The 23,988-nt window shown below is 39.8% G+C and overlaps 1 protein-coding gene and 1 long non-coding RNA gene across 2 annotated transcripts; one reads left to right on the plus strand and one right to left on the minus strand.

The window, feature by feature from the left end:
- Positions 1-15,539: 15,539 nt before the first annotated feature.
- On the minus strand, positions 15,540-16,806 carry LOC131359589 (macrophage mannose receptor 1-like). The gene is made up of 2 exons (XM_058399561.1): positions 16,019-16,806; positions 15,540-15,902 (listed from the first exon to the last, which is right to left on the minus strand). Coding segments are annotated over exons 1-2 (732 nt in total). The 5' UTR covers positions 16,750-16,806; the 3' UTR covers positions 15,540-15,901.
- Positions 16,807-22,121: 5,315 nt separating this feature from the next.
- On the plus strand, positions 22,122-23,988 carry LOC131359102 (uncharacterized). Its single transcript, XR_009205740.1, has 2 exons — positions 22,122-22,183; positions 22,955-23,988. It is a non-coding gene; the product is annotated as an uncharacterized LOC131359102 (long non-coding RNA).

The raw sequence follows: 23,988 nt of genomic DNA on the forward strand, positions 1-23,988 counted from the left end.
TTGTTCAAATAAGCTCTGCCTTATTATTGCAAGTTAGTATCATTTATTAACATTAGTTACTGCTAATGGTACCCGGAATTTATTTATTATTATTATATCCTGTACACTTGTTTAATTGGATTGTGATGATCATTGCGGTCATCTGACAATTTAATTATTTTCTCTGACTCTTAAGGGATTCATTTAAATTTACTCTGGATTATTATGGATTAGATTTGATTTAGCCTAACTGACTAAATTTAAGAACTAAAAATGATCTTTTGATTTAATGATTAAAGTAGATTAGAATTAGATTTATGAAAATGAGTACATTTTTCTTCCAATCGATATTGTGGAGACTATGTTGAACTTTTGCCTCTGGTGTAATAGGCATCATCAGGATCTAGTCCACTGCCCTATTAGTACAGTGGTCACAGTAGTCAGTCAACAGTCTTTTTGCAGGCCTTCTGCCTTCTGCCCCACAAGTTGGCAGAGAGTCTGCACTGGCAGGAGAGTCTGCACCTGCTGTTCCCTGTTCAGGTTCTCAGCACCTCAAGTTCTCATCTGGTAAGGTAGGATTCTAACTTTGTGTACTTTTTTTAAAATTTGGTTGGTTCTAGTGTCTCAGGTGATTAATCAAGAGTAGTTTCAGTCTCCCTTAAGGTGTGGATTGTGGGCAGGGCTTACTAATTTATATTGAAGGTTTGAAGTTTGAAGGTAGCTCTGTCAAGACCTGTTTACGCTTTAAATAGTAAGTGTCTACTCTCGTACATTTCATTCTTAATTCATATTTCACTTTGACTAGACCGCAGACATGTGCCTCAAACCCATTTCTGTTGTTACGTCCTACAGACACAGGCACTCTCATCCACGGTCCAGAGATCAAGTTTCCAGCAATCTCGTCTGCCTTCCTCTGTTGTCTTAATCTCAAACAGTGTTGGTAGGTGTGCTCTGGAACTGCCAGTCTGCTGTAAGATAGGCTGATTTCACTATTCCTTCGATTTTCTGGCGCCAACCTAGATATCCCCACATCATCACTTGGTATCCTTCACTATCAATTTCCCCTATCCTACCTAAACTTAACTTCCAGCATCTCTCTCTTACACGTCAAAAGCTTCACACTCTCCTCTTCCTCTCTAGCTTCCTTGCACTCTTTCATCTCTTCCTGACCATGACTTCTTTTCCTCCCTTCCCCTGGACTCAACTACAGACACTTTTCTCTTCTCTCTTTCCTCAACCATGGACCTTCTCTGCCCTTTGTGCACTAAACGCAAGAAGACTTCTTGTTCTCCTTGGCTGTCAGATGTGCTGCACAACAATTGGAGAGAACTACAATCAGCAGAGGAAGTGAAAGAAATCTCAACTCAACGCAGATCTCATCTCTTACTATAGGCTGCTGTCCAAATTCTCTTTGGACATGACTTCTGCCAAGACTTCCTTCTACAAGGAAAAGCTTGAAGCTTCTGCAAAAGATCCTCGAAAGCTCCACAACAGCTTCTCTTCACTACTTAACCCTACAGCTCCACCTGCTCCATAATCCCTGACTGCTGAAGACTTCACTAATTTTTACAGTGAGAAGATTGAAAGACCTTCACTTCTGCGCCAACTTCATGTACAATACACAGCCAGGACTCCCCTACACCTTCACTGAGGCACCTCTCAACCATAGCAGCAGAAGAGGTTTTGCAGATCATCCAGTCTTACAATCTTACCACCTGCCTACTAGAAAGCTAAGAATGGACCAGCACCATCATACCTCAAATTCCTTATTACTCCTCGCACTGCACCTTGCTCCCTCCGATCCACTAGCACTGCTTGACTGGTCCCACCATCTCTCAGGGTACCAGGTAGGTATACACTGAGGCATTGAGGTGTTGGAATGAACTTCCCCTAGATTTCCGAACAGCCGAGGCACTGACTGTCTTCAAACGAGCTACCTCTTCCTGAAACCAGCTCTTATTTTTCCCTGTTTGTTTTATGTATTGTTGTATGTACATAAAAAACCTCAGTTTTTAGGCTGATTGTATCCTACGTCTGTGACCTATTCAGCCAGTGTTGTATGTGTTCAATGTATTCATTGACAGAGACCTCAAAACACTTTTGTGCGTTGCTCTGCCAAATGCCAGAAATGTAAATATAAATGTAAATGAGGCATGTTGTGTGGCTTCTCCTCTAGGGATTACGGCTTACTCCACTAGGTGTAGATTGCAGTTAGATGTTGTCCAGCACTCTGGTTATGGTCATTCCCCTCCAGGAAATTTGTGCTGTGGCAAATTGGTCCTCTCTGAACACCTTTATCAGGTTATGTAGCCTGGACCTGGACCCCACTCCTGCGTCCTGGGTCTTACAGGGCTAATGGTGCTCTGCTCCCGGCTTGTTCATGCGACTTCCAGGACAGACATCTCCTGGTGTGTGACAGCATTGTTATTGGCGTTTCCATAGAATCAGCCATGATGCAGCGTTGAGTTCCCTTGAAAGGCAGCAAAAATGCAGCAATCGCAAACTGTTCGGTAGAGCATTAAAACTGCACTGTCACACCCTGAAATACTGTAGCCTGCAATGGAAGAAAACCCTGACCCCCACCCGCCACCTGCACACCCATGACCTGTGGCCTTACCTGCAGAATTTGTTTCTTTTTCATAGTTTTATGTAAAGCAGAATAAGATTGCTGCACAAATACTGTAATTGTCCATCAAACTCAAAGCATTGGTTACTAAATACTAAAATAATGATTGAATTTGGACTTTTTTTCCTCTGAATCTGTAGAGCACCAAGTTTCTGTTAAAGTAATTTGCTTCGATCCTTGTTTGTCATTTGTTTAAAACTGATTCCCAGGACACAGGCGTGTCCAGTACACATTTGTTATTCTGTAGGAGTTATCAAGTCAGACTGTCCCGCTGTAGTACTTATTTTCTTCTGGCATGATGTATATATTTTCATTTTTAAGCACTTCATGTAGGAAACAATTTACAAGCTAGAGACCATGTCTTTAACGGTGCTTTTTCTTATGTAGTGTCCATGCTCAAATGCCTCTGCCCTGTAAACACTGACACACACACACACACACACACACACACACAAATGTGTTATTTCAACATCTACATGGTAAAGTGTTTTATTAGGTTTTAATATGTTACTATCTTAAGAATAATATAAATCTTAGCTGGAAAACCTAATTAATCTCAAGTCTTGCTATTTTACAGCACCCATGTTCCCCTTGTGCTCCTTGATTTCTAAGACCTTGTATTAACAGGCATGTGTGAGTAGAGGGACAGATTCTTCTCACATAAAATGAATAGTTAATTACATAAAATAACAACATTAGAGATAGGATAAGTGCAGTACTTTGTACTTAAGTACATTTGGATACAAGTATTTTTGTACTTTAACTCAAGTAGAAATTCAAATTGAGGACTTCTATTTTTACCGGGGTAACCTTTTAACTAGGGTATCTGTATTTTCACTTAAGTACAGGAGATGTGTACTTTGTCCACCACTGAGAAATACTGATAAATTTTGGAGAGTTTTGATATTCATTGTCTCTGTGTGGTTCTTTGGCACATCTCTTCCCTGAATTTCAGTGGAATTCAGCTCAGAGGTAACGGCAGCACTGCAGCTCAGGCTTCTACTCCGAGTGAACCTGAAAATTTTAACATTTAACAAATACTTTAATATTTAACAAAATACTATTTCTGACCTATAAAGCACTGAATGGTTTCACGCCACAGTACCTGTTATCTACTTTTTATGATCTGCTATGCCTTTTTGGATCAAAAGGTGCAGGCTATTTGTTGGTATCTCAAGGCTACAGCAAGAAGCAGAGCTTTTTCTTAAAGTTCTGCAGTTATGGAACAGCCATTCAGTTAGTGTTCGGGACTCACAGACTTGGTGTTTAAGTCCAGGCTGAAAACAAATTTGTTTAGTCTAGCTTCCTATGTGTAGTTTTTTTCAGGTAAAGGAGCAGATCTGGAGTGTTTGGTGTACTGGGATGTTTGGTTGCTGTCGCCTTACTACTCTCGCACATCGCTCAGGTTTTCAGTCTGTGGAATGGGTGGATGCTTTATGTCCCAGAAAGACCTCAAGTCTGCGTCACTTTCTGGCTCTCCCTTTTAGTTATAGTTTACATGGTTTCTAGCAGTGACAGGATGGTATATCATCAAACCAGTTCTGATGCTTTCTGACTGTGTAGACTATAGAGTCAACTGCAGCTTTGTGTAGCATTGAGGTTAATGAGATCCATTTCTGATCCTTCGTTTTATTAGAGCAGAAAATGGCCTCCTTTTCTTATGCCTACAGAACTATGCAGCATGTACCTTGTTGAGGCTGATTTTAACTTGATTTTAGTACAATTCAGCTGCCTTTCTGTAAATGTCCTGAAATGCTCCAGGGCAATTTGATGTTGAGCTTGGTCATAATCAAATGGTGATCGCCCAGCATTCAGCATCTCTTATGGTTTTGGTCATTAAGACCGGGCTGGTGTCAATATGTAGTCAGTCAGGTGCTAGTGTTTAGATCCAAGAAATTTTGTATTTAGTGTTCTGTTGAAACAGTGTATTTGTAGTAGTAAGATCATGCTTTACAAAGTTAATGTTAACCACTTATGATAACTTGTCGAATACTGTGTCTAACCGCTACTCCACTTGCTGTTTCTTCCCACCATGGCATTAGTCAAAAGAAAAACCCTGCCATTCCTGGAAATAATGTGAAGGGTGTAAACAGGTAGAAACAGGGGATCATCAGCCTCTCACTTATTCCAGTGGGTGTGTAATTGCCAGTATGCCTGATTGCCAGTCCTACACCATGCCCACAAAGGGGTAGCCTCAGCATTAAAAAGGTGCGCCACTCTTCTTTTAGAGAACCTTTGCCCAGGAAGCTTGTTTTTCTAAAAGCAATGACATCCATGTTGTAGCACCACAGTTCTTTAGCAGTCAGCATGGTCCTTCTGTGTTCCCATCACTATTCAGGATGGCCCCGACATTCTGTGTATTTAAAAGGTATCATTTTATTATTTTAAATGCACAATGGATTTCCCAATAGGTGTGGTAACCTACACAGGAGAAGGTATGTGAGGTAAGTGGGGTATGTTTTGGGTCTCATTTTCTAGGGCCTTACCTTACTGTCTCTGGTCAAAATACTCATGGCTTGACATGCAAAAATGAGGATTTCACCATAAAAGCATGAAATTGATGTATACACTGTTTCACAGTCACCATGATGTTCACCACCGTGGAAAAACACTTTTTTTTTAAGTACCCACAAAAACATAATATTGCAAGAGTTTTTTTTCCCCAAACCCTAACAGCATGTTAAATTGATTTAAACAACGAGTCTACTTTACGTTAAAGATTAGTTTAATCGCAAACTACATTAAAAAAAAAAAGATAATACTGTACGGCTAATACTGTATGGCAGGGCATTATCACGTTCTTTCAAATATCAGTGATCAAAAAGCAAAAGCATGTGACAAGCATAACCGGGATGGTTGAGTCTTTTATTCTTTCTTCTTAACCTCAGCTACAGATAAAGAGCAATGGCCTTTGTACTGTTTCACCCAATGTGACTGGTGTCCTATATTGAGATTCACAGCCAGCTAAACTCTTTCCTGCATCATTTCCTCCAAGGAACAGGCACATGTTGTATTTGGACAGGATTTATTGCAAAAAAGTGTGAAACTAAAATGATATACAAACACAGAGAAATATTCAGTAACTAAAAATAAATACAGTTTGCACCAAAACCAGGAAGATAGGTACTATCACTCAAAGTGCGTTAAAGGGTTAACTTAACCTTGACATTGACAATCTCAAGCTCATTCCTGTGCTCTGGCAGAATGCCTTTGTGAAAATAGGCGTATTTAAGGTCTACTGTCACGAACCAGTCTTTGGACATGATTTGCAACGCAATAAGTTTGGGCACAGTGCACTGTTCAGACCCCACAGGTCCAAAATTTTATGCACCCCCCCCCAATGTGTGGACATTGTAATACGTTAGTTTTTCTATAGAAACTACGCACTTGAAGGAACTTGTATAGTACATGACCAGTTAAAATGCGTGTTGTTTCTAACGTGGATTTATTTAAAATTTATTGAAGAAGGCTTTAATGTCAGGAGTCTCCAGCCTCTGACTTTACAGAGTCATATGTAAAGCTGTAAGTTTTAGACTAAAGATATCTTCAGAACAGCGGAGTGTATACTTTGTAGTTTCTCAGTAACATGACAAGCTTAGAGGCTGCTGCAGAAACAACTGTTTTTTAGCTGAAAACAAGTAAGAACAGGAAATAAATTGTTTCCTAATTCCTAACAAGTCTCCTTATCCAACATATTTAGATTAGATTATAGTTATAGGTATTAATGTAGATTTCTTTCCAGTCATCGTTCCAGTTAGAGGGCTGAGTTTTTGGGTTTAAACCTCCTGAAATATTTAATCGCACTGGATTAGGTTGTCTGCGATATGCTGAAAATGTAAATGACCAGAGATCAAATGAAACCCTTATGGCTGGATTATCCCCTTTTATTAGCCACTGAAATGTTGTCACACAAACTTGCTTTAGTATGTAGTGAATAGAAATTTACCACATTTTAATACACCAGTAATGACATAAAAATTTTAAAGTAAAAACAAAAGTTCGACAACCAGATACAATATTATTATAACATGTGTTATAATAGATAAATATGGAAAGCAGTAATGTATGCACACAGTTACAGTATTACAATGAATCTACATGAATAATGATAGCAACGGCAGTTCAAGCCACTAGGTTGCATTGTAATATAAGGAACCTTTACGTGCATGTGCAACACAAAAACTAGTTTACACATTTACATTTTGTGCAACTCTGAAACCACAGTGGATTTGCTGAACTATGAACAGAATTAGAAAATCTTCTAAAAAGTCTGAATATTGACTGTTACCATCAGGAGCACATCCACATGTGTGCTGCAATTCTGAGATGCTTTTATGCTCACCACCATTGTAAAGAACAGTTATTTGATATACCATAGCCTTCCTTTGAGCTCAAACATGTCTAACAATTCTCCTCGGACCCACTCTCATCAGCAAGCCATATCTCCATGCCAGAGCCACACCAAATCCCAGGAGATCGGCAGTTTCTGTTTTCAAAAGTTCAGACCTCCCTGTCTGTCACCAACAACCGTGCCACAGTCAGGTTTGTTTAATGTAAACATTACCTGACCTGTAGCTATTTGATTGTATGTATTGCGCTGGTGCCACATGAGGTGTGCAACTGTTCCTAAAATCTCCGGTGAGTGGAAAAAAATTCCCTCGTCATTTTCAGACTGGACTACAGCAACTCGCTCCTGACAGATCTGCCTCCGAGTGCCATTCACCCTCTGTAGTTGATTCAGAATGAAGCTGTGGGACTTGTTTTCAAATCTTCTTCTGGGAGTCCCCAGTGTCAGCACTTTGTAACAGTCAGATGCTGTAAAGCTGTAACTTTATATTTTCTCACATCTTTAAGACAGAGTAGTTTATGCTATGTTGTTTCATAGTACCATGATGTGTGTTTGTTGTTGTTGACTGAAATGTATATTTCAGCTATAACCTAAACGAGAACAGGAACTTGTTCCATGGATGTTTCAGATCATTGAGTGTAACTGGAAATTGATAAAAAGTTGCTAAATTGTTAAAAAATGCAAAAATTGCAGACTAAGATGTATAGTTGAGTGTATGTGTGTGTCAGACCAGTCCCTGAGTACGGAGGAGTCTATTTGGCTTGAGGAAAGATACTATTACACAGTCTGATTGTGAGGGCCCAAATGCTTTGGTTTGTTTTTCCAGACAACAGTATGTTGAAAAGTGTGTGTGAGGGGTGTGTGGAGTCATCCACAATGCACACGACTTTATTGAGCAGTGTTTGTTGTAAATGTCTTAGCTACCCTTCATCAGCGGCATGGTCTTGCAGTCCAAGACTTTTCCAATTTCCAAACCAAGCAATGACACAGCTGCTCAGGATGCTTTTGATGATCCCTCTGTAGACCGTGGTCAGAATAAGGGGTGGGAGATGGGCTTTACTCAGCCTTCACAGAAAGTATAGTCGCTGCTGGGCCTTCTTAGTGGTGGAGCTGGTGTTGAGTGACCAGGTCAGGTTCTCCACCAGGTGAACTCCAAGGAATTTGGTGCCCTTGACAATCTCTATGGAGGATCAGTCAGTGTTGAGGAGAGAATGGTTGCTCTGTTCTCTTTTGGAGTCATTTTTTTGTTCTCATTTAGAGACAGGTTGTTGGCTCTTCACCTGGCTGTTAGCTGTTGCACCTTGATTATGACATACGAGAGTCAGCAAAGTGAATCGTAGTAGACTGAACACACATCCCTGGGTGGTTCTAGTCCTCAGTGCAGTGGTGGTCAAGATGCTGTTCACTGGACTCCAAGTGATGTAGTCCAATTTACTGTCTAGCAGAGGTGTAAAGAGTACCTGAAAACCATACTTGAGTAAAAGTACAGATACCTTATTGCAGAAATTACTCCATTACAAGTTACAAGTCACTAATTCCCAAACACCTTGAGTAAGTCTTAAAGTTTCATATCCTAACAGTACTTGAGTATTTTACTCATACTGAATGTAGGTTCAAAGATGCACTTGTCCAAGAAATATCAAGAGATATATAAAATGAAAAACAAGGAACAGTTGACTTGAGGGTTTATTTCCGAAAATATTTTATTAAATCAAGATACAACAGCCTCAATACAATAGCCTCTTAAGCGTGGCAGAAGCAGGCTTGAACACAGACTAAACAATCATAGTAAAACTCGTGTCTTCAAAAACGGCATAAGGAATTTTCAGTACAATAGACAACTAAAATCAAATTTTAGTAAAATCAGATTTGAAAATCAGAATCAAATTTAAAGTAAAATCAAATATTTAGAGCAGACGATGATTTGATGCACCTCTCAGGCTCAGAGAGGTGCAACAAGTTTTGTTCAACTTCAACAAAAGCTAGTTCTCGAAGTTCTTGGAATTTATTCTAGCTCTCTTTGGACTGAAAATGAGGCCAGCTGTGCTAAAAAGTCATTCACAGGCAGTAGATGCAGGTAGAGGAGTGTTGAGCCTTAAAGACATTTTCAACAGAGATGGGAAGCTTTTTAGGACAACCATGTCATCACCAGCACATTTCAGATAGCCATCAAGCACTGTTGGGCCTTGATGTGCCTGAGATGACTATTTGCTTAAATAAATCCTCTTCCTCTGATGAGGTGGCATCACATTTAGTCTGTGAGGCCTCCTCCAGATTTCCTTTAAAGAAGTCAAGACTTTTAATACAATTCACATTTAGTAATTTTACTAACAAGTAATGTAACAGTAACTATCCATTATTTCACCTGTCAAATCAGGATGATTTGGTACCATACAAATCACATTTGGTGGTGGATAAAAATACATACAAGTCTCTGAGAGAAACTTTAAAGAAAATAGCATCATTACATCTAGAGTATTATAACTTTACTCACATGGGGATTTTGAATTCCACACAGAGACTCTGGAAAGCACCATCTTCCTTTTCCTTCATGATCTTCAGGATCCTCTCTACTGAAAGAAAGAAAGAGTTCCATCGTGTGGCTTTTGGACGAATTAACTGCATACCACATTCCTCTTCCACCCTCTCTGCGGCTTTGGTGGACCGGCCACACTTGGTCCACAAGGCCCAACATTTGGAAAAGGCTAATCTCGATAACCTTTCGCATGTTTCATCCAACTGAGTGTCAACATCCACAGTGGAAACCAGGTTCAAAAGATGGCAAGCACACCGTTGATTCCTGGGCAAATGAAATTCAACATCATCCTTAGCTGGAATATCAGCAACCTCAACATATTCAATCTCCTCACCTTTCTTCCCATCTTGAGTGTCACAGTCATCCTCTGATGAGGTTGCTTTTGCACTTTCTGTGTTGTTGGAGTTTTTGGTCTCACCTCCATAGACACGAGACGCTTTCAAGAAGTTTGATCCACTGTCGGTTGTTATACAGATAACGTTTTCATGGATCTCAAACTTGAAGTGTAAGTCATGTATAGCAGCTACAAGAACATCAAATGCGTGACCCCTTTAACTGCCGACAGGCAAGGGCTGCAGAGCATCTGTGTAGATTGTCTGGGTCAATCCAGCAATCAGTGGTTGTACAGATGCATCCCTCTCATGGCTTCCTTTACACTTTTTTTTTCATTTCTCCTGTGGCTTCCTCTATCTTGGCACAGATGGTGGCTCTTGATCATACAGTAGCATTAGGCTGCAAATCATGAATCAGGTCCTTAAATTCATTTTTTTCAACTATGCTGAAAGGTTGGAGACAATGAATTGCATCACAGCTTTATCAACAGTTGCCTGAGAAATTATCTTTGTCTCTCCAATTCTGAGTTGTTTTGGTATAGGCGCCATATTTTGGCTCACATTCTTCCTCTTCTGTGCAACTGAGTGTAACAACACACCCAGAGACGGAGAGCAGATCCAACACGTGTTTAATAAACTCAGGCAGGCAGGAGACAGAACTAGACTTAGGCGAATAAGAGAACTAAGGCAGGCACGAAGCAAAGAAGACAGACTGAAATACCAACCTAAACTTTCTTTAGAAGAGACTTGATCAGGCACCAACAGTTCTAATACTAGCTGCTGCCCTCTGTGAGTGAGGGCTTCAAGTAGGCGCCGTGTGATTGAGTGCAGGTGGAGCAATTAAAAGTCCGGTGATTGGGAGCGCGGAGGTGCGGCTGAGGTTGCCGTGCCTGTGACACTGAGGTCAGCTCTGAGTATTTTTTTCAAATGATTAGGATGATTTCTCTGTATAAAATGAAACAAAGAGGAGCAGTGTTATTTTTCAATTTATTAAATACATATACCTGGCATAGTCCTGGCTTTAGCTAAGCATAGTCTGTGAAACCAGGTCATAAATTCAATTAAATCTAATGATAAATACAGAAACTCACAGCTAAATACACTGATGCACCATTTATAATCTGTTAGCAGAGATTTCTAGTGTTTGACATTCAAATGGATTAGATCTTTAGATTTTATTGACTGCATTCACTCACTTGTACTGCAAATTTAATTAAGTTAAAATATAGTGTTATGTCAAGCCACAATGCATTTTGTCGTATCATTTACTGTAGTAACTTTTGGTATTGCTGACAGCAAAAAGTTATGGTAGCTAACATTACGCTGACAACACCATTGTAAACTCAAATATTGGTCTATACATATTCCCTCGGCTAAATTTAAATGACATTAACATTAATACACTCTTATCCCAATATGTTTCTTCAAATTTGGCGATGAATTTTTAAAAGCACTTAGTTCTGTGGTTCGTGGCAAACAAAGTAGACACTGCATCCTGTAAGAGTCATTCTGTATGCCAGAAAATGAAAATATTTCTTTTAAATAAGGCCATGGATGGTTGTCAGTGCTGTCACTGCATGTGCTGACTTCAGCTTCAGCTTCATCAGTGACTGCAGACATGTCATTAAATAATGTGAAACACCTGGAATTCAGCAAACTAAAAGATTCGATTCTTTGACTCTTAATGTGTCTGAAGTCGGAATCGACTCCAGCATAGGAATCGACTCCTGTAGACTCCTTGTCAACTTCATAATTCTTTGATGCTGTCATTAGCTTAAATCCATTAAATGATAGCCATGATTGCGCGAACTAGCAAGTTACATTAGTGAACTGTTACATTACTTTCTTTTAACTCTAAGTATTTAGACCTGGATTTATGCCCTTCAACATGTTCATGTTGGTTTCATGTTGTAACAATGTTCCTGTCTGCTCATTTCACAAATTTGCAGGAGACTTTGGTGATCTGTTGACAGCTGAAATGTTCCCAAAATAACAACGTTACACTCAGTAACCTTGTACTCTTAATACTAGCCCTGTTTTGATTGACAGTAAATGGAATCGAAGGGTCGATTCCATCAACTCCAACGTTGGGAGTCTAGAGTCGGAGTCGACAGCAACAAATCTAACGTCTAACGTCTAACATCTGATTCGCATTCATGTGGTGCAGAACATTTGGCGCATAAAGGCAAATCGCATCTAGTACCTTCAATTCCCAGCAGATGGCAATATCGCTTCTTTTGCTGAAGAAGCCCCAGCAGATAAGTAATGGTTCCAAGAGTAACGGTAAGTGTCAGTTCATATGTAGTGAAGTAAAGAGTACATATATTCAATCAAAAATGTATCTGAGTAAAGAGAAAAGTTGCTTATATGTTTGATACTCAGTAAAAGTACAAAGTAGCCACACAAAAAAAAATACTCAAGTACAGTGATTAAGTACATTTACTCCAATATTTTACACCTCTGTTGTGTAGTGAGCAAACATTGGAAAGTATGATGGACAGGAGAGCTAGTCAGTTAGGGTTTGTTTTTAGCCAAGCACTGACAACTGTCGTTTTGCTACACTTCCACTTCCCTACTCCCAGCCAAAAGCATCAGCAATGCCAGCAACTGGAGGCCTGGTCTTCACAGCAAGCCACAATTGTGTAGTTTCTCCAGCAGGTCATCATGCAGGCTGCATGATTTTTGCATGGTTTTTGTGCTGTATTAATGTCTGGTGGTCATATAAATGAACACTGCTTCCTCTGGTGTCTATGTACTGTGAAATAGTTGGGTTAAAAACAAGGATAAAAAACAAATTTTCTAGTATATTGGCATGCTCTCCACCAAACTTTGACATTGCTGTTGGGTGACTTTATGCCACTCCTGGTGCAAAGATTCACGTAGCTCAGCTTGTGAGACCATCACTGATCTTCTACCAATTTGCACAGTGGGTTTTAGACTCTGTGGCTTGTAGGCCTCTCCTGGTCTAACCATTAAATGACCAAGTGTTGGGCAAAGCTGAAAATTGGACTCATTAGAGATGACCTTACTCCAGTCCTCCAAGTGGCATTTGAATGAGCTGGCAGTCATCCAGTGCAGTGAAGAGTCGTTTTCTCCCTCTGCCAAGCTGTATTTTTGTTGTCTCCAATGTCTGTAGCTTGACCTTGTTCTTATGAACTGCTGTCTTTGAAATTTTAATGATCAAAGCAACCTCACACTCACTGTATCCCTCCGCCATTAAAGCCAGTATTGAATTTTCCTCACTCAAAACTTTTCTTTTCAACTATTTTTGCATGGTCAGTTTGTATCATTTGGCTTCACTTACTTTTGAGGTACCCAGTAGCACTATTTTTGCCATCCAGCTTTTTTGCTTTTTCTTTTGTTCCTCTCTGATTTCACCTGCTCTATTCCTGTATGGCAGAGCATCTGCCAGATGTTATCAGCAGCTTGTTCCAGCCATGAAGTGTAAATTTTACATTTTCTTAGTATTTTTTTTAGCTGGTATCTGTGCCTGTATCTGTATCTGGTAACTTCTTTTGGCAGACGAGCTTCAGGTAGCCCAGGTTAGTCCAGTTGCTGATGCTTTTGCTGTTTATCCTGGCAGGCACTTCGGCATGTGCTACACAATCACATCATGTGATCCCCAGGATTAACTGCAGGCATCTTATATGCAAGTGCTCCGGCATTGACAAATGCCATGAAAAGTCACTGATGTTTGCAACACTTTTCTTGTAGCTGTCTTACTGTGAAAATCATAGCTTAACTTTTGCCAGGATCTTACCTGCAACAGCTAGCAGCAATGTGCAATGACTTTTGCCTCGGATGGTTTTGTGTTAGTGACAATATTGACATCTCTCCAGGGTATCAAGCTGCAGGGTGTATTGATGGAGCATCGAAGACACACAAGTAAGCCATCTTGTTTGAGGAACTCTGCTGGGATATAGTCACTGTCAGGAGACATGTTTTGATGGCTGCCAACACCTCATAAAAAGTTGGCGGGTGGCCAAAGAATAAGGACTTTTTTGGACTTTTAAGGTTTTGAATTTGTCTGCTGCTTTCAGGTGTGTGATTGAGTAGCTTCTAGGTCCATATATGGTCTTTATGGAGTTGTAAAGATACAGCATATGATTGATTTTTTTGGTTTGAGCTTTGTTTATTCACCATATATGTGTAGAGCACATAATGTTTGTACTACCTTGTGTGCTGTTTACCACTGCTGTAAGAGAATGGCACATGGAGTTCTGAGGTTTTCTGACTATAGCCTATAGAGTCAACTGCAGCTTTGTGTGGTATTGAGGATATGGAGGTCCATTTCTGATCCATGGTTTTATCAGAGCAGAGAATGCCCTCAATTTGTCATACCTTACAGAACCACAAAATATGTTTCTTGTTGGAGCTGATTTAATTTATCACAGTTGAGCTACTTTTTAATAAATTACCTGAAATGCGCAGGGCACTTTGATGCTGAACTTGATCATAATTAGATGAGTTGTTTCTTCCCACCCTGGCATCAACCTGAAGAAAAACTACACCATGCAGCTGCTGGCCACAAGGGGGTATAGCCTCTCTAAAAAAGTGTAACCACCTCCCACTTCTTTCAGAGGACCTTGGCTTGTCTTGCTTTGACCAGTGATGTCCATGTTGTAGCACCACAGTTCCTTAGCAATCATTGTGGTGCTTCTATTACGTCTGTTGCCATCACTATTCAGGATCTTAATATTCCATGTTGCCAGTTTGAAAGGTATCATTTTCTTATTTTGACTGCACAATGCATTTCCCAGTAGATGTGGTAACCTTCCCAGGAGAAGATAAGGTGGGATATGTGTTAGGTCAACTTTTCTAGGCCCTTACCCTAGCAGTGCCAGTGCCATCCCTAAACAGGACAACTCCATTGGTCTTCAGGGTCCCAAATAGAAGCTCCTAGGCTATTCTCCCCTGCTCTCTTCACCAGACAACCTACTAGTTTTGACATGAAAAATGAGGAATTTCACAGAAAAGGCCTGGAGGTTATATCTGCAGTGTTTCACATAGTCATCATATCACTTTCAGCATTTTTTTACAACTATCCACAAATGCACTACTACCCAAACCACAACAGCATGTTTAAATGATTTAAACTACAAGTTTACTGTAAGATGAAGATTAATTTAATTATAAACTACATATTATATGCTAATACAGTATGTGTGGGGGGATACTATCACATTACCACATTACAGAACAGTGGAATTCTTTTCTTAGCATATCCCAGCTGAGGAAGTTGGGGTCAGAGTACAAGGGCAGCTATGATACAGCACCCCTGGAGCAGGGAGGGTTAAGGGCCTTGTTTAATCGTCAGTGGCAGCTTGGTGGTGCTGGGGCTTGAACCCTGACCTTCTGCTCTACAACCCAGACCCTTAACCACTTGAACCATCACCTGTGTGCGGATATGGAAAGCAGGGAGTCAGGGCTGAGGGGGGTGCAGGTACTATACTAGGAAAACTGGATATGAGACAGGAATTCTTTGGTTTTTGCCCCGTTCTTTGGCTCCTGTTATGTATCTTCACCCTAGATGCCTGGCTGGGATCTGGCATGACTCAAGTGTACTGTAAATCTCTGTCATTTGTTTTGTCTTTGCAATTGTGTAGATAATGTATGTTTTGTTGTGATGTTACCGGAGAACAAGTAAGAATTTCATTTCATACTGTATGCTGCACACACACCATGACACAAAATACAAATAACATTGAATCTTGACCATTTTATTTAATGTTTATTATCACTACAATGGAGGATAAAATACACATATCCTTAGAAAAAGCTTACAACACATACTGAATATTGAATATGGCATATCACACTTATGGGCAACGGTATCCTTACAGTGGATTAAACAAACATTTACTAAAGAACACATTTTACATACACAAAAAAAAAAAAAAAAACACACATATTTACTACAACAGGTGTAGAAGTAAATATTGAGTACTGAAGTAAAATTCTAATATAATAATTCAGTTTATAATATTATATGTTAGTTCATTGAATCTGCTCAGCATCTCTGTTCTTTGTTTCTTCAGCGTCTTGTTAGCAGTCTTGTCTTGCCAGTGATCCTCTTCACCTCTTCAGAAGTGAAGCAAATGGGTTGGTAGAGGTTACTTGTAATAGTTTTACATTTGATTTTGATGTAACTAGTTAAATAAGGTTATTGAGCAGATACTAGGAGTCGAATCACTTACCAAATGTAGTCATAACAAATGAAGTTCATTTTCTCCTCGCAGTCTCTGTTCTGCCAGACACCGGCTTTAATGTTCCACGCTCCACACCGGAAAGGCTTGGCAGGGCATGAAGGCAATAAAGTTGTTTGAACCCAATAATGGTTCACCCAGAACCATGAGCCATCCATGAATCGTAGACTGGTCCAGAAAGTGGGTGTCACAATTTCCCTTCTCCTGCTGTTGACCACAAAGTAATCTAGCTCTGAGTCAAGGCTTACTAGGTCAGTGTAGTGTGTTCTGCAGTGCACCAGAGCCTCTTCCCAGTTCATCATCTCCTGTACCACAAACAACCGAGGTGTCCAAGTGTAACAGAAGAAGTTGTTAACATTTGTACAGTCACCATCTTCCCACTCACTGCCAGTGAACACACAGTCTTCTGTGTCAGGTTTGTCAGGTTGCCCATCTTTCCACTTTGTGTATTCCAGTATACTTCCATCAGACCACATTGTAAACGTTGTCTCACCTTCTTTTTTTCTAAGGCCAATCCAGCCACTCATCCCAGCTGAATGATTTGCAAAAAGGTTAAATTGCCGTTCTGTGACAAAAACTGACAGATCTACTTCATGGCTCCTGCAGTATGTCTGAGCATCGGTCCAGCTCATATTCGCCTGGTAATGAATGTGATTTTTCCAGAGCAGACCTGTGGCTGCATCTGTTAGAGCCAGCAGGACGAGGATGGAGAGAACAGCCATCACCCCTGACCTTGATGTGATTGAGCTGGGCTCTGAAGATTCTCCAGGAATTATATTACAGGTGACAGCAGCACACAAATCAAAAGTGGAGGGAAAGGACAATGCAAACTTTATGCAAGTGCAGAATGCCCTTAATTTGGATTTCTTTTTTTACCCCTTTCAGTCAGTTTCCTGCTGAATTCTTTTTTTTCCCTCTTTATTATGATATTTTAAAAAAAATTATCATTTGTAATAAATTGTAAAAAGTAAGCAAATATATTATATGAGATGGAAGGGTTTAAGTAGACCCTAAAAATAAATCTGAATATATGCAGTAAAATCACAAACAACAACAGCAACAAAAGAACAACATTGAGGTTTAACCATTTGCCTATAAAGTGCCTGTGTTTAGTCTTTTGGTGTTTCATTAATGCTGAATAACATTAAACTGAAGGTAGTTTCATAAAAGTCACCTGTACTCTGTTTACTCTAAACTGAACTGTTTTCTTTTTCAAATGATTGGTTACCAAGGCAACCTGTGGCTTTTTGCATCATCAAAGCTCACCACAGTAAGCTTATTTAAAGATCTTATGTAAATACCTTAAATTCACTTTATAAAAATGCAAAGTTTTTCTGCTTCCTTGAGATGGTTTGGATAAATGAAAGGTAGGTTTACCTTCTTCTTCTTCACTTCACCTGCAGAGAGGACTATGGCTTTACAAGGTAAGGACACTGTAGTGCAGGGATGTCCAATCTTATCCAGCAAAGGCCAGTGTGGGGCCATAATGAAAAAGTAGTATCTACAATCATAGTTATGTCTTTCTGAGGCTCCCATTTACATCATTTTTGCTAGGAAATAAACAAACCCTCTACCTGAGTCTAGTAAAGGCCAAGATCAACTGATTAAATAGGTGGAATCAGGTTTGGTTTCTGCTTGATTGGTATGAAAACCTGCAGCCACACTGGCCTTCTGCAGATAAGATTGGACAACCCTGCTGTAGTGTGATACTTATAAGTGGTTATTATCGAGAAAAAATTTATTTGTGCACACAGACAGTTCCATACAAGCAAAGTAGCTTATTTATTTAAGTCATGTTTAGATGTTCATGTTTCAAAGGTTTTGGTCATTTGTGTCTTATACTATTGTCTTTTATTTCGTATGATCATTTTTTGAGTAAGGTAAGACGGATGTCATGGAACTGATAGAAGCTCTGGCAGAATGCCGACATTTGCATCTAAGATGAGCCGGATGACAGGGACAGGATTTGGAGCTGTCTCTGGTAGCTAGGGAATATTTTTTTGAATGTCCAGTTGGTTTTGTTTTCAGGTATGCTACCAAAGCAATATGTCAGTAAAACAGAACTACTGTTGCATAAAAATAATTTTTTTGTACATGATGCTGTCATGTGCTGCTGTAGGAGGTGTAGCTATTTGACTAGCCAGGATGGTTATATAAAGTGTTTTGACTAAAATGGGGAGGTGAGACCATTTTCTAAAACAACAGAAAAAAACAACAATCAGAGATGGGAATCCAGTTGTTTTAACCCTTTCCCACCATATTTGTGTCCACCAAGAATATTAATTTTCAGTTTACTCTAGAGTGCAAGTTATAGCTATGATGTGTGCCACTTTGTGTTGTAAGGTACCTGTATATTCTGATCAGCATTGTCAAGAACAGCTGGACAGCTCCCTGCCAGGCCCAGAAAGGGCGGTGGCATGTGAACCTTGGAAGCCTGCTTATTTGTTTGTATTTTGTGCCACGCCTTTCCCATTGTTCTCCTACCTTGTTGTGTCACCTGTTCCCAATTAACCATAATGTGTAGCCCAATAAATAGAAATCCTTGTGTACCTGTCTTTGTCGGTCATTGTTGAATGTTTGGTGTTTCATGTGCTATGTTTTAGTTAGAGTTATGGCAAAGGTTTTGGTTTGTTTCAGTTTAGTTAGTGTTATGCTAAATCTATGTAATTAGGTTAGTCTTTCCCATGTCTGTCTGTCTATGCGAAATAAGCCTTGCTTTTTTGAATCCCAGCACTGGGTCTGTCTCCATGGCGTGCCGGTGCATGCACCACCACAGAGGTCTGGGTTCGAGCCCCTGTACCTCGTTCTAAGACCATTTTAAGGCAAGGATTTGCAGTCTGCTGGCCAGAGCCCTAGACATCCGGTGGATGACATCCGGCGGATTCCTTCCCTGTTTCCCCAGGCAGGTGTCTTCATCCTTGTTTAGGTCGAGGACGCCGCTCCACGATGGAGTTCCGTGGAGGAGGATGCTTGATCCCATGTCTGGGGGGCACCCCCCTTTTTATCGGACCCCTTGGAAGCGTGGTTCCACCACCTTGCCAGCCGGGGATGCCGCCCCACGATGCAGTTTCTGTGGAGGAAGTCGCTCGGCACCACAGGTGGAAGATGCCTCCCTCCTGTCTCTTGCCAGGGCCGGATGTCAACTTGCCCCTGGGATCTGGGGCATCGCCATAGACTGCATCCATGAACTACATCAGGCCTTGCATCTCATCTCTATCATGGACTCATCTCCCGCCTACCCTTGGGGCGTCCTCTAGTTTTAATGTGGGCGCTTTGGGAGCCGCACCTTAGAGGGGGGGTTATGTCAGGAACAGCTGGACAGTGAACCTTTAAAGCCTGCTTCTTTGTTTGTATTTTGTTCATTGTTTCATGTGCTATGTTTTAATTATAGTTATGTCCAAGTTCATGTCCAAGGTTTTGGTTTGTTTCAGTTTAGTGAGTGTTATGCTAAGTCTATGTGATTTGGTTAGTCTTCCCCATGTCTGTTTGTCTACGTGAATAAAGCAGTGCTTTTTTTGAATCCCGCAACTGGGTCTATCTCTATGGCGTGCCGGCACACACACCACCATGGAGGTCCTAGTTCAAGCCCCGCACAGGGCGGGGGCACCCGGACGTGACAAGCATATTGATTCGTGTTCCAAAAGACCACCATAAATTCACTGGAAGGGTATGGGTGCAGTTCATTCATTGTGTATTTTACAAAGAAAACAACACAAAAAGAACGTGTGAAGCCAAGAACATCAATATATACAGTTGAAACCAGATATTTACATACACTTCAGAAGAAAAAAAAAACTTAAATAGAAATAAATAAAAATAGAAATAAAAACTTTTTTTCTTTACTGTCAAACATTAAATCAGAGTAAACTTTTTCTGTTTTAGATCAATAAATATTAACATTTTTTTCATTTGTTAAAGGTCAGAATTGAGCGAGGGAGAATTTTTATGGGTTTTTTTTTCATCAAAGTCAGAAGTGTACATACACTAAGTTTATTGTGTCTTTAAACAAAAAGAAAACTCCAGATGATTCCATTCTGAGCTTAAGAAGCTTCTGATAGGTTAATTGATTCCATTTGAGTTAATTGGTGGCACACCTGCGGATGCATATAAAGGCACACCTCAAACACAGAGCCTCTTTCTTTGACATCATGGGAAAATCAAGAGAAATCAACCAAGACATCAGAAAAAGAATTGTGGACCTCTACAAGTGTGCCTCATCCTTAGGTGCAATTTCCAGATGCCTGAAGGTCCCATGTTCATCTGTTCAGACAATAATATGCAAGTATAAAAAACATGGGAATGTACAACCATCATACCGCTCAGGAAGGAGACTGATTCTGAGTCCCAGAGAGGAACGTTTATTGATGCGAAATGTGGGAATCAACCCCAGGACAACAGCAAAAGACCTTGTGAAGATGCTGGCTGAAACTGGTAAGACAGTGTCATTATCCACAGTAAAACGAGTCCTGTACCACCATGAGCTGAAAGGTTACTCTGGGAGGAGAAAGCCATTACTTCAAAACCACCATAAAAAAGCCAGACTACAGTTTCAACTGCACATGGGGACAAAAATCTTAATTTCTGGAGACATGTCCTGTGGTCTGACGAAACAAAAATTGAACTGTTCGGCCATAATGATAAACGGTATATTTGGAGGAAAAAGGGCGAAGCTTTGAAGCCTCAGAACACCATCCCAACTGTGAAGTATGGGGGTGGTAGTATAATGTTGTGGGGCTGCTTTGCTGCAGAAGGGACTGGTGCACTTCACAAAATAGATGGCATCATGAGAAAAGAAAATTATGTGGATATATTGAAGCAACATCTGAAGACATCAGCCAGGAAGTTAAAGCTTGGGCGCAAATGGGTCTTCCAAATGGACAATGCATGCCAAGCATACCTCCAAATTAGTTACAAAGTGGCTTAAAGACAACAAAGTCAGGGTATTGGAGCCCATCACAAAGCCCTGATCTCAATCCCATAGAAAATTTGTGGGCGGCACTGAAAAGGCGAGTGCAAGCAAGAAGGCCTACAAACCTGACCCAGTTACACCAGTTCTGTCGAGAGGAGTGGGCCAAAATTCCAGCAAACTATTGTAGAAAGCTTGTGGAAGGATACCCGAAACGTTTGGCCCAAGTGAAAGAGTTTCGGGGGAATTCTACCAAATACTAAGGAAGTGTATGTAAATTTTTGACTGATGAAAGTAATAAAAAAAAATTCCATAAAATTCTCCCTCGCTCGATTCTGACATTTAACAAATGCAAAAAATTATGTTAATATTTATTGATGTAAAACAGAAAGTGTATGTAAATATCTGGTTTCAAATGTACATATGGATATGAAGCAAAAAAAATCAGGCTATAAAATACTGTAGCACATTATAGCAACATTTACATTTAGCAGATACCCTTATCTAGAGTGACATGTTTTTTTTATCTCATTTTATACAACTGAGCTTTAAGGGCCTTGTTCAGCGACCAAAAATGTCTGTGAAATTAACAGTGAAATTTTGTAAAATCATTACATAAAAATTTTGTAAATAGAAAAACAACTACATTACATTTCAAGTAATATTTTGTAAGTATTAAAATGCAATTGTAAAATACTAAACCAAACAAACCTGTTAATTTTACAATAAGAATACATTTAAAAAAAAAATTATTTTTATAATATATTCATATTTATTTGTAAAGATTTACTGACTACTGCAATAGAAAAAACTGTCATTAGAAAAGCAATACAATTCAGTTAAAATTACAAAATTATACCATTAAACACATATAGAATCATGTTATTTTTACAGATAAAAATATGAAAAATATTTGAACAATATTTATTAATTGTTAATTCATTGTAATTGACAAAATTTTTTAAAAATGTTATTTTTTACAGAATATCCTTTAGTAATATCCATACCTTACAGTCATTTCAACCTCAACAGAATTTTTTTCTATGTACACTGTAAATTCTTGCGTAAATTAACGTCTGCATTTGAATTTCAAAGTATGAGTTCTGCCTCGTCCAATCACCAGCCAGTAAATTTGATTTCTGATTATCTCGGGAGCAGCGATCTTGGTGAAGTTCATTAGTGAATGCACACCCAGTCTGCCAGCGTGTGGAGATGTGTGGCGATTTGCAAAATCTCAGACTGAAGTACTAGTAAGAGAAAGGCTTGTTTACTTTAAAATTAAAAGACTTTGACGTATAGGCACGTGTATGTGACTCGGTGTGAGTTAACTATTAAAGGCAAAACAAAATGAACAATTTTGTTAGTTCGCTTAAAATGATTACGTGTCGTTTTTGCAGCAAAACAGAACATTGAGGGGTTATGTGCTGCACGGTAGAGTTCACCAAAATGAACCCCACATTTTGTACTTATGCCGCTTTTAAAGCAAATTTTTATCGGTGTCACAATCGGTCCACAATCTCTGTTACTGCTAGAGCGTTTGTTGCCGATTTAAATGCGCCATTTCGTTGTTTGACTGCAGGTTTCACATAGCGGAAGAACTATTATGCCACTTAAAAGATCATATAGTGGAGGGGTGACCTGTGGCTTGTCCAGTAACAGGTTGTTAAAAATACTCAAAAGTAGAGACTCCTTATTTACAGTGTCTTATCTACTTGCTTGATTCCAGAAATGATTGACTTGGAGACAACAAGGTCTTGCCTGACCTTCTAGAGGTGACAAAAGATATTTTAGAAGAGATACTGCAGACTCTTGGTGTGGAGACATACGATGATTTTCAGTTTATTGAAGAATCTGATATGCAGTCAGCATTGAGGCCAATTCAAGCCTGAGAAGTCCTTGCTACTTGGAAATGGAGATGTTAGTCATTTATTGCTGAACAGAATGCTACCACTTCCCCAAGTAGAAAGCCTAAAACATTCAGATTGTGTTACTGACCATTATTTTTGTGTGTGTTTTTGCAGGCCAGACTCCTGAAACAAGCAGCTTGTCTGTTAGTGCCTCGCCAGAACCTCCCGCAACCTTGTGGCATCGTTCACCTGGTGGTTCACAATCACCCTGTTCCAGCAGCTCCCAAAGCTCTGATGTAGACTGGGTGGATACCTTTCTGATACCATGGGATAAGTTCCCGGAGTAGCTTATGCAGTTTTTAAAGAGAAGAAAACGACCAAGTCCGGATTGTGGTGAATGAGATGATGTGAAAATGTTCTTGCCCAAGTGAAAGGAATTCTTCTGAAGTTGCCAAACATTTGGTGGCAAAATATCTTAAATCTCTGCAAGACATAATAGAAGGAGATGTTGTTGGGCCAGGGTACCATTCTTTAGTTAAGCAGTTGCAGTATAGGGTTGAAAATGTGAAGCGATCTACCACACCCAAAATAAGAAAACGAAAGCATTGCACTGATGACTCTGACAATGGGAAAATTCCTCCCAAACAGAGAGCAGCAATCCAGGATACTTATGGGTGCATTAACTGGGATGTAAAATTCCTGCCCCTTGGAGAGACCCCTGAAAGCCAACAGGAAAAGAAAGAAAAACTGAAGATGATGTCTCAGCAAACTGATATAAATCTAGCGGAGGTCAAACATCTAATGAAATTGACTTTCTACACGCAACATAAACAATTCAACCAAGGAAAAAATATAAAATGCCTTCTGGAGGAGTGGCCGTTTTGGTTTAAAGAACTTGGCATGGCAGTTCACTTCAAGGAACTTACCGGAAATGGTCTTAAACTTTCACACACAATCTGGAATTGAAGGGGAAACGACTCTTGAACTACTTCAGTACTGTTGGTATGAGCAAGAACCAAAAATTCCTGCCGGCTGTAACAAAGTGTAAAGTGATGAGGGAACATATGAGTGGTTGCACTGAAGATGTGAAAGAGATGTTGTTGCTTTTGCTCTCCTACTTTAATGAGAAGGAAGATATGTGGAGGACACATGCCTGGCAGAGGAAGTAGAGATAGACAAAGTTAATTTGACTCCCACTTTTGTGTGTG

This window comes from Hemibagrus wyckioides, linkage group LG09 (assembly GCF_019097595.1).
Source record: "Hemibagrus wyckioides isolate EC202008001 linkage group LG09, SWU_Hwy_1.0, whole genome shotgun sequence".
NCBI lineage: Eukaryota > Metazoa > Chordata > Actinopteri > Siluriformes > Bagridae > Hemibagrus > Hemibagrus wyckioides.